This window comes from Asparagus officinalis, chromosome 5, assembly GCF_001876935.1.
Source record: "Asparagus officinalis chromosome 5, Aspof.V1, whole genome shotgun sequence".
NCBI classification, from domain to species: domain Eukaryota; kingdom Viridiplantae; phylum Streptophyta; class Magnoliopsida; order Asparagales; family Asparagaceae; genus Asparagus; species Asparagus officinalis.
This window is the reverse complement of record NC_033798.1, coordinates 101,342,173-101,352,695: the sequence shown is the minus strand read 5'-3', so window position 1 is coordinate 101,352,695 and position 10,523 is coordinate 101,342,173. Positions and strand designations below refer to the sequence as shown.

General features: G+C 35.7%; 1 protein-coding gene across 10 annotated transcripts; it reads right to left on the bottom strand.

The window, feature by feature from the left end:
* On the bottom strand, nt 114–8,998 carry LOC109840398 (transmembrane protein 230). Of its 10 annotated transcripts, none has more exons than XR_002246914.1 (4): nt 8,746–8,998; nt 8,537–8,663; nt 5,883–5,934; nt 780–1,021 (listed from the first exon to the last, which is right to left on the bottom strand). XR_002246914.1 is itself a non-coding variant. In XM_020409029.1 (3 exons), the coding sequence occupies exons 1-2, from the start codon at nt 8,933–8,935 to the stop codon at nt 8,542–8,544; spliced, it is 312 nt and encodes a 103-aa protein (XP_020264618.1). In that variant the 5' UTR covers nt 8,936–8,998; the 3' UTR covers nt 114–361; nt 8,537–8,541. The 10 variants fall into 10 exon arrangements, 7 of the variants coding, with proteins under 7 accessions (XP_020264618.1, XP_020264616.1, XP_020264620.1 ...); XR_002246913.1 differs by lacking the exon at nt 5,883–5,934 and adding an exon at nt 5,242–5,543; XR_002246912.1 differs by lacking the exon at nt 780–1,021 and adding an exon at nt 4,602–5,543 and having other exon boundaries at nt 5,676–5,934.

The following is a 10,523-nucleotide window of genomic DNA, read 5'->3' as shown; positions in this document are numbered from 1 at the left end:
CATGGGTCCCAAATTTAAGGAGACTCATTTCCTCCCAAAAAGTCATGAAATATGTTCGAAAACATGAAAATGTATCTCACAACCTATTTCTCATGAGTAATCTCCCAAACTCGAGTTTCTAGGAAATGAACCAAACAACCCCTAAAGCAAAAACTAAAGAATCGCCAAAAGTAACCTATTCTTGAAAAGCAAATGCATGCAAATGATAGCCTGATTAACACAAAGACGAGGCAAAGAATCCAAGACAAAGCGCCAAGAGGAGAAAAAAATTCATCAGGAAACAGGTGGATACCTAATTAAGGTAAGTGATTAAAACGCGATCTTCCTCCGGTGGGACAAGGTTACAAGAAATGGGTAGGCCCTGCACAAAAAAGATAGTACAGAACCTTTAATCGAATTGAGCTGGAACTCTACCTGTAACCACGTGGCCATAATTAAGCTGCGGATGTCTTGTCATGATTTAATTTCGTCTAATTAGTGAGCAAATTAATAACCATTTTATAGGTTTGAACAGCTGAGAAAGCACTAACTATATCAAGATATTAAAATCATAATACTCCATTAATGATTTGATATAAATACAACCACCGTGCTGCCGATTCACTTACTTTTAACAGGTCTACAGGGTTTAGATTCATTTTGATGGCAACTTGTATTAGAATAATAATAGGAAATCTTAGGCTCAACCTTCCAACTCACATAAATTAAGATTAGCATCAACACATACACAGAGAAAGCTATAGAACTCTGCACAACATCTGCACAGAAAAGGACAAATATATCAAGCTAGAACCTGGAAGCGGTGAGGAAATTCTGATACGGGAAAGTAAGATCACCAAAAGGGAAGATTCGGGAGTAGCTAAATAAGAAAAGGCAGAGACTACAAGATGCAGAACTACAATACTGCTTCTCATGAAAAAAATAAAACAATGCAAACTTGAGTTACAAGTTCCAAGAAAGCAGCAGCAGACTTAACACACAAGACCCATATTCCTCCAAATGTGTCTTTCACTCACTCCTCCTGGGCAACATCAGATAACAAGCTACTGCTTAAATAAAAGGATGGAACCTGCTGCTATATTTATGAATTAATTAATTATAATTCTTAGATCACTAATATAAGTTTTTAAGAAAGATAATTAAACGGCACACAAGCTGAATCTATTCAAGATTAAACTAAAATTTAGAAGTCCATCTCTAATCATGCACAGCAGTATAAATGTCTCCACATACACCATATTGGAAAAAAAAGGAAACGGAATTGCTTTACATGTAAGCATATGATTATGGATAGTGGGTATTTCTCTCTGTCAATACTAAACAATTAGAAAACACTTTACCTACTTGCATGTCCACACTTTACCTACTTGCATGTCCACTTAAGAGACATAAAAGTAGGTTAAGACTGAGTAGATAAAGTATTTCTCTTAGCTAGTAAATAACAGATCATCAATAGTAGTAACACCAAAGAACATCTATGAGGTATAAAAATCACATCAGCCAAATTATAGTACACGTTTAAAAGGACAAACAAGAAGTTGAGACCATTGAAAAAGTAAGTACTTGATCAAACAGATACTTGTAAAATTCGAAATCGGTCTTTTTTTAATAAGGAAATTAATCTTTAATGAGCATTTCGGCATGCCTGTTAAGGGCACATATGGATGTCCTTTCTACATATCCAGCCACCTAGACTTTAAAGACATATGGTAGAAAAGGTAATATGACATAAAAGCTATGAAGCACGGACACGCATAACATGAAGCCGTGTCGTGTCGTGTCCGTGTCGGACACACGTGTCAAACACACGTATCCTATGTATTTTTTAGGAATTGCCTTGTGTCGGCGTGTCGGATGGCCGTGTCGGATCCGTGTCCGTGCTACATAGCATAAAAGAATACTGCTACTTTGAACTATAAACGAGTAGAGCAAACTAAACTAGAAATCAATTCAGAAATATTCTAGTCTGAGTAAGAAGGTTGGGTTCTGGTTTCTTGGCCAGTTTCTGATTCAAAGGTACTCAACATTATAAAACTTGAGAAGGTAACACGCCCAAGAAATTGAAAGCAAATTATTGAAATACACAAAGGAAGCATGTGATGCAAGAAATGGTTTTGAGTCATGATTTGGAAAAGGTAAAAATTCCAGAACAAATATAGGATACAAATATAGGATACATCTATAGTGCAGAATATAACCCTTGTCCAATCAGATCAAGTTAAATTGATCCATTTGTAGCTGTATCATTTATTAGATCCTGTAGTTAAATCAGAGAACACCATTATTGTTTTCGGCATTTTATGCATAACCCAGGAAAAGTCCTCATCACATGCAGGGAGCCTTCTCTATGGTTACCAATGCACTCTCCTCCCGAGCCAGAGGATTTCTCCGATTACTCTATTTTAAGACATCATAGAAGCCTAACAAAATGCTTGGGCAGTCCAAAAACCTATTCTCTTTTTATGATTCCCTTGGAACTGAATAGTGGCACACTTTGCCTAATTATGGTCTTTTGTGCCCCTATTTCCCCGCTCATGTCAACAGTTCCAACTTCTCTGCATCAGTGTCTCCTCACAGCCACAGCATAAACAACGAAAAGAAAAAGAGTTTACCCCATATGGTTAAAGTTCAGCTAAATGATTGCCATTTCCATTTCAGATATCTACATGCAATTTCTTCAGTGTTTTCTTTTTCTTTTTTTTCTTTTTTCCTAGCAATTTCTTCAATGTTTTCTTTTTCTTTTTTTCTTTTTTTTCCTTCTCTTATGTATGATAACAAAATTTCCTCTGTCAAATAGGCAATTGTCATATCACATTTACTGCCACAATCTAGGTTCATTTTTTGTCTGCCCCTAGCCGTAGAAACTATTTTGCAAGCTATTGGTCTTCCTAGCCAATTCGATCCATCCGGTCAGTCATGTCCAAGCCAACTCAAACAATTCTCATTGTGGTATTTGAAGCTTATTCTAACTTCCAACTACGTACTTATTGCTTGCCTGTCTGTTACCATCCTAGTGTTCAACCATCTAAACATTTTCATTTTAGACTTATTGTTGACATATTATCTCTTGATTCCCAGAAAATTGACTGAAAGACAATAGCAGTCATATAATAATAATTCTTAAGACTTCCTAATATAGTTTATCACACTGAAAATCAATATGAATAAATTTTCTATGATGGCATTAACAAAAAAGTTGAGGACACCAAAACTCTTTCTGCAGCATCGCTTTAAATCATAATCATGATTTAGAAAGCTTTTGAAATAGCTCGTGAATTAATTTGAAATTTCTTGCAACTGAAATATAAATAGCCATTATATATTTATGAATTATATAGACACCTTCATAAAGTACCTACCCAAATAATACCGGTAATCATCAAATTCACCATAGACTGGTCATTGGACAATGAACCCTTAATATTTCATAGTGACATGATCATGGAGAGGAATCAAACTTTGTCATCAGTTCCGCATATATATTTAGTTATAAGAAATGAAATGTCAACTGTATCATCTACAACAAACTATTATTTATAAATTATAACTATATATGTTTTTTCACACTTTTCCATCACTTATATGAGGTCCATTTACATATAAAGACTTAGTCTGGATGTTCTAATAAGAAATATAGGATTTTTGTATATGACAAGAAATTACAAGATTTTAAAGAATATTGTCTGGTTTTTTTTTTGGGTGCTGGGGTGTTTTTGGGGGTTCTGTGCAATGGGCATGATAGACTCGATCATATAATTGAAGTTCTTATTTAGATTAGAACTTTCAAAAACCATGATTTTGGAAGATTTCATATCTTCTTAATCTATCGAAACAATCACCTATGAATCTCATGGATTGCACATTGCATAGTTGTGATTTTGATTTCTACTTGAAATTTATACAGGCTAATACGACAAAACAAATTCAATTAATAAGGAAATGAGTAAAAAGAAAGTAGTTTAAAATTTTTAATAAATTAAATATTCCAAATCAATGGGTAGGATGACGGGTTACATGATCTAGGAAATCCCTATACTACATCGAAGTTTTATCTCAAATTTTGCAAAAAAAAGAGGGGCAAGCATGAATTTACAGACTATTAACGGGTGCAGGATGCCTCTAGGATGATGAAATAATTGATATCTTGGACGTTAAAAAGCACAAAACAAGACACTCAATCAACAGAATAAATCTGCTAATAGGAGTAGATTGCTGTGAGTTCTAACAAATAAGCAGCTTCGAGAAATCTTCAATTGGTTACATTTGTCACTAAAATAAAATTCAAAGGACAACATAACACAAGGATGTAGTTCATTGCCCAAACCAATGTCTTAAAAAGCAGTCTGGGTCCCTGCCTAAGCATAAGCGGTGCTTTCGCCACCTGAGTAGGTCTTGGGGAGCCTAAGGAGGCATTGCCCGCTTATGTGGACTGCACCGCTAGGTCATGGTCGTTATTTCCTCTATTGTTGCCTCCACGTCCTCTAACCTCCTCTAACCCCCTCCATCAATTCTGAACACTTCCACCTCCTCCAACCTTCAGCAAACATCGATCCTCCACCTCCAGCTAAACAAAATAGGAATTCTGACAAGGCAACAAGGACCGGGTTGGTGACTAGAGGTGCCTAGTGCTTTCTATAACATTGACCAAACTAACTCAAAGAGGTAGCATTGACACATGCCATGACAGTAACTTAGGAGTATTTGGATGAAGAACAAAAGGATTGGGGTAAGATATACATTAAGCTACAAACAATATGTTGTTCAGTTTACAACCATAGCAATTGCTGTTGGTGGTTATGTTGTTGTAGTTTTGGGTGGACAAAAGAGGTGCCTTTGTCCAATTACCTATCCATCAATAGGCTTTGAGTTATCTCTATGCATATCCACTTCCATCTACATCCAAATCACAAAGGTTAGTTGTACATTTTACTAGCTTTCTCCTTTGATCCCACAAGTGAAGCACAACAGCTCCCACATTAAAGTTAGTGCTAAACTGCTTAGAGCCTTAGACTAAGTGCAGTCGTAGATCACCATGAAACATGAAGAACGTTGATGATTTATTTCACAGAAAAACATCAATTACAGAACATACGGTCCTTTACCTTTAGCCTCCTTATTGCCCTTGTGCAAGGAAATAAACTCATATCTCATTGAAGTGCTCCTATGCTAATAAGGCCATAATGTTTTGGTAATAACTCATTCTTAAATTAACAAGACTATGAAAATATATTTCTGTATTACCTCTTCACTAATCTCAACAAACCCCAGCAGTCCATTGGGACGAATGAAAACGAGACTTTCTGAATTTAGTGCCAGCTCCAACCGTCAATATCAACTTGGTGGTTATTGAGTTCTTCACTTTGTGAGAATGGTTAGTATACCATCTTCATCAAGAAGGACGAAAAATGCCCTAACAATGGAAAAAAGAAGCTTTTGCAAAAGGGAAAAAGGACTATTATTGTACCCAATCGATCACAATGGTCTTCATTTGGCCACGACAAGTGACCTTTGGGGATCATTGACTCGATCATATGCAGGATCGCCTATATAGGTAAAATCAATGCATGTTAATTCACAAATCTTCTAGGTCACTACAGATTAGGAACACTTGATAATATCACTTGAGCTAGCTCACATGGCAATACTGAATGCGGTCAATTTATATACAAACTTACTGCAGTATTCCATTGCCTTGAAATTATACATCCCGCCACACTATGAAAAAGAGAGGTGATGGTTTATGACTCTTGAAGTCAAGGAACTTGTAATTTGAAATCAGCCTTAAGAAACACTAAGAAACATCTTCAACAAGTGAACATTGCAATATATTAGATAATGTGCTCCGGCTTTTATGAGGATACGTTTGTAAGTGTAGTATTTACCGGAAGAAACGGTGGTAAGGGTACACTGCGTCCGATCGAAATAAGCACTTTCCTGAGCAACGAGAAATTCAGACACCTAAGTTAAAAGCACAAGAGGACCCGGAAGGCTTTTGTGATCAATATTAAATGGTCTTCATATTCACCGTTTCTTAGTTAAACACCGTGTGCAAAATTAGTTACTGGATTTTCCAAAATATACTGAATGGTATAACATACTTACACAAGCTACTTATGCCATTCCTCATCGAAGGATTAGTCCCTTCTAATATGGATCATAAAGTTCATTGCTTACAATATGCAGATGATACTTTGATTTTTTATAAAAATGATAGAATGCAAATGACAGTTTTGAAACTGATTCTATATTATTTTGAACTTGCTTCTGGTTTACAAATTAGTTTCAATAACAGTATTCTAATAGCTCTGGAAAATAATGAGTCCTTGCAACAAAATTTGGCTACTATGATGAATTGCAAGAGTGGTAAATTTCCTATTACTTATCTTGGGATACTATTACGACCTGGAAGATTAAAAAAAGAGGATAGGTTTCTTTTGACCGACAAAATAGAGAAAAGATTATCTTTATGGAAAGGTAAATCTTTATCACGAGGAGGCAGATTAGTGCTGGTTAATTCTGTTCTTTCTTCTATGCCAATTTTTTGGCTATCTTTCTTTTTGTTTCCTTCATGGGTTATTAAAAAAATTGATAAAATAAGAAGGAGATTTTTGTGGACTGGATCTTCTGAGCATAAAAGTTGTTCAAATTTGGTTAAATAGGAAGAAATTTGTAAACCAAAATTCTGTGGGGGTTTGGGAATTAAAAATCTGAAAATTATGAATAAAGCCCTTTTAGAAAAATGGCTTTTGAAGTGGTTGGATGGGAAATATGGTCTTTGGAAACAAATTAGTGGTCATGTACATTTTGAAAGAAAACCATGGATAAATTTTTTAAATGCTGAAAGATTGAAACTTTCACATTTTTGGATAAATCTTTTTACTATTGCTGACTGTTTTTTATGCAATACACATGTAGTGGTTGGAAATGGAATTCATGCCTTATTTTGGTTGGATAAATAGATAGGGCCATTTACCCTTACTTCTATGTTTCCATCCTTATTTTCCCTCTCCTCATCCCCCTGTGCATCCATTTAATGATAACAACATTTGGAGATGAGAGGTGTAGTTTAGAAAACAGTTAACTGGGGATTTGGTTATACAGTATTTCAATATGTTGAATCTTATCAATTCTATTACCTTTGGTCATCATGAAGACAAAAGAGAATGGTTATGGGAGGCTAAAAAAGTTTTTTCGGTTAAATCTTTTTATCAAATTCCTTATTGATTGTGGTCTAAGATTTGACTGTGCAAACTTATGGGATCTTCCTATTCGTTTAAAAGTTAAGTTTTTAGTTTGGTTGGCTCTAAGAAATGGTTTGAATACAACAGATAACCTGGCTAAAAAAGGAGTTTGTTTAAAGAAGACATGTTGCTTGTGTGCTAAAACAGATGAAGATCATTCACACTTGTTTCTCAACTGTGAGTTTGTGTACTCTATTTAGATATCAATTAAATTCAAGTTGAAAACTGATAAAATTTTTAGACTGAATTCTATAAAAGAAGTTTGGCTACAGTGGTCCCGTGGATATTATGGAGATTCTAATATGAAGAGAAAAGTTTTTATTTGTTCTCTTATCTGGTGTGTCTGACAGGAGCGCAATGACAAATTATTTTCTAATAAGCAGAAGAGTTCTCTTGTCCTCTTGAATAAAATTGTGACTTTCTCAACATTTTGGCTAGGATCAGAGGGGATTTCTGCTCGAGCTGTCAGATTACAAGAAAGAAGAAGAAAAAGATGGTGTGGTCACAGTAATTCAGTTAGGATGATGACCTGCAATCATGTTTCTGCTTGATTAATAGTCGTTGGATATGCTTTATGCTTTGTTTGAAAGAAAACTTTGTTAACTTTTACCTTTTTGTGTTTTGGTTACTAATGTCAAACTTGTTAAATCAGTTAGGTGGTTATCTCCATATGTATATAGGAGATGGAGTTACAACTTGTAGTAATTTCTCTTGAACTCTAGTGCATACTCTTGGTTAGGAGTATGAACTATTTTCTGTAACAACCATCCTTTTAATTTAGCTGGCTAGAATACCTTTGGGGTGTTCCATCCTTTTTCTCAAAAAAACAAAAAAAAAGCTACTTATGCCATTACATTTGCCTCCATAAACAAGTCTCAGCTTCAAAGCAACATTAGGAGGAATCAATTGACTATGTTCATTCCCCAAATACCTTCGCTTGTATGTTTACATTAATTACTAACGCTTCTGTTCAACAAAAATTTCCAAGAAGTTGTTACCTAAACACAGCGATGAAGCTTGAGGGAGTACAACCTAGCAAATCCAAACCCCAATATTTCTTCTACTCTCAGTTTTCTACGTATTAGAATTGTTTAAATGATTAGACAATGTGAACTTATTCTAAATTTGACATTCACGTAAACTTTTATACTAAGTGTACTCTAGGCACGATCTTATTCCAACATACCCATTTACACGGCAGACAAAGAACACTTTTTGAACACATAAAGCTTCATTACAAGATGTATACATACGATAGACCTTAAGAACAACAAAAGGGGGGGAATCAAACTCACAGCTCCTACACCGGCGGTATGTTTGAGAAGGAGAAGCCTTTGTAACCCTTGAACGCATAATACGCGATCCTCGTATAATAAAACCCCGGCAAGAACAGCAACGAGCCCAGAATCGCAAACGAGACCCCTAATTTTCGCAAAAATCGCATCAAAATTGCACCAATCAAGAAATTTTATTAGGGTTTTGGGAGTGAAGAGGGTTTTGGTACCGTGAGCTCTGTCGCCGCCGATTCTGTTGGCGGCCATGTAAGATCCGAAGACGATGGCAAGGGTTCCGAAGACGAGGAGGGCGACGGCGAGGGCGACCTCTTTGATCGGCGGCCGGTTTTGGATGACGTAAGAGGGCTCCATCATGAAGTCCTCATCGGAGATCGAGAAGGCGTGGTCCACGTAAGCCATTAGAGAGAGAGAAGAGAGAGCAGGTAGCAAGTTTTGTGGGGGCTTAATAAGTAGCGAGCAAGGGAAAGTGGATGAGCACCTGATTTTTGACGTTCTAGAAGGGTTGATTAATAAATGGCGAGGACTTTTGGGGGGGTTTGGGCTAATTTTGACTCATTCGTTAGTCCGGGAGTAACTCTTAAGGCATTGTTCACATATTCGCTAGGATGCTCTCGCTCTCTGCAACCGTGAAGACTATCGCTACGTTTTTGAGTTGACTGGTGCGTATGTTTGAATTGAGGGGAAAACTCTATTTTTTTCTTCCCCCTAAATTGGGGTGTAACCAGCTTAATAACGATGAAAGGTATTTATGTCATTTTATATATATCCTCTTCCATTCCCTTCGCTTTATTACACTTCCCAAAATAGGGTGAAATAAGTTGCCCTTGATTCCCCTTACTAATTTTCCAAACAAGATTTATATGATATTTTACCTTTCCTTAACTTATCCTAGGTTTCATTAACTTCCCTTCACTTGCTCCAAAACCAAACAAACCCTGGGGGAAGGAAATGAAAAGTAATATAGGAAAAGGAAATGTAAGAAAGATGAGGGAAAATATAATATCTTATTTAGGAGTTTTGTAAGGAGAATTGATGAGGTAAACTTAAATTATGTTGTTTGGGAGTTCTAATTATGAGAAGGGAAGTGATGCATATGAATCTTAACTGCTGATTCATTATGATAGAGGGTTAAGATGTCTCTTTCATTATGAAATTTTACTTTCATTTCCTTTCCTTTCGTTACTGCCCAATTTGAGGTGAAAGAAACCATATAAGTTTTTATGAAAACTTCTACTTCCTTTCCCCTCTTTACATTCTCAATAAAACTCCTAAATGAAGTTAAACCTAAAATTCTCTTCTCACCTCTCTCTCTCTCTCTCTCTTTACCCCCATCCAAACTCAAGAGGGGTTTGGTTTAATTCATACTCTTCAATTAAATATTAGAAGATTAACCTCACTCAACGGAACACATGTGAGTTATGACCTCTATCTCTGCCCTCTTCATGGGTCAAAAAAGAACTAAAGAAGGACGTAGTGTAAAACTTTCCGCTGAGTTTGGTCAAATACAGTGTCCGTTGAGTGCAATGAGTCCTGATAAGAAAGTATCATATGGACATTCATAGTATTAAATGTGCATTAAGTAAATATTAATATTTAAATTATCAAACTTTGGGATTCATACACAGACGCTATATTTGACATTCTTTGAGAAAACATGTTTAATGAACTTGAATTTGTCTCACAATGCTCTGTAACTCAAAGATAAAATTTGGAACTTTTAAGAAGAAAAATGTACAATAACTAACTTGCCCGGTATCTTATATTTTATGAGTTTTTCAAGGGGTTGCTTGGTTCATTTGCTACAAAACACAAAAAAAAAATTGACAAAGAAACCACCTATTTAGGTTTTTCAAGTGATTTTCTCATCAAAACCCACGAAACTAGTTTTCTAGAAATTGAGACAAATTAATCAATGAGAGGGTGTCACTTCACCCTTTCTCGATTTCAAAGTGAAAACCAAACAGAAGAAAATAAAATTTTATAGAAA

Coding starts and splice junctions, on each gene's coding strand:
- LOC109840398 (XM_020409029.1), bottom strand. CDS start 8,935: ATGGCTTACGTGGACCACGCCTTCTCGATCTCCGATGAGGACTTCATG. Junction 8,664..8,745: donor CGGCGGCGACAGAGCTCACG/GTACCAAAACCC, acceptor TGCGAAAATTAG/GGGTCTCGTTTGCGATTCTG.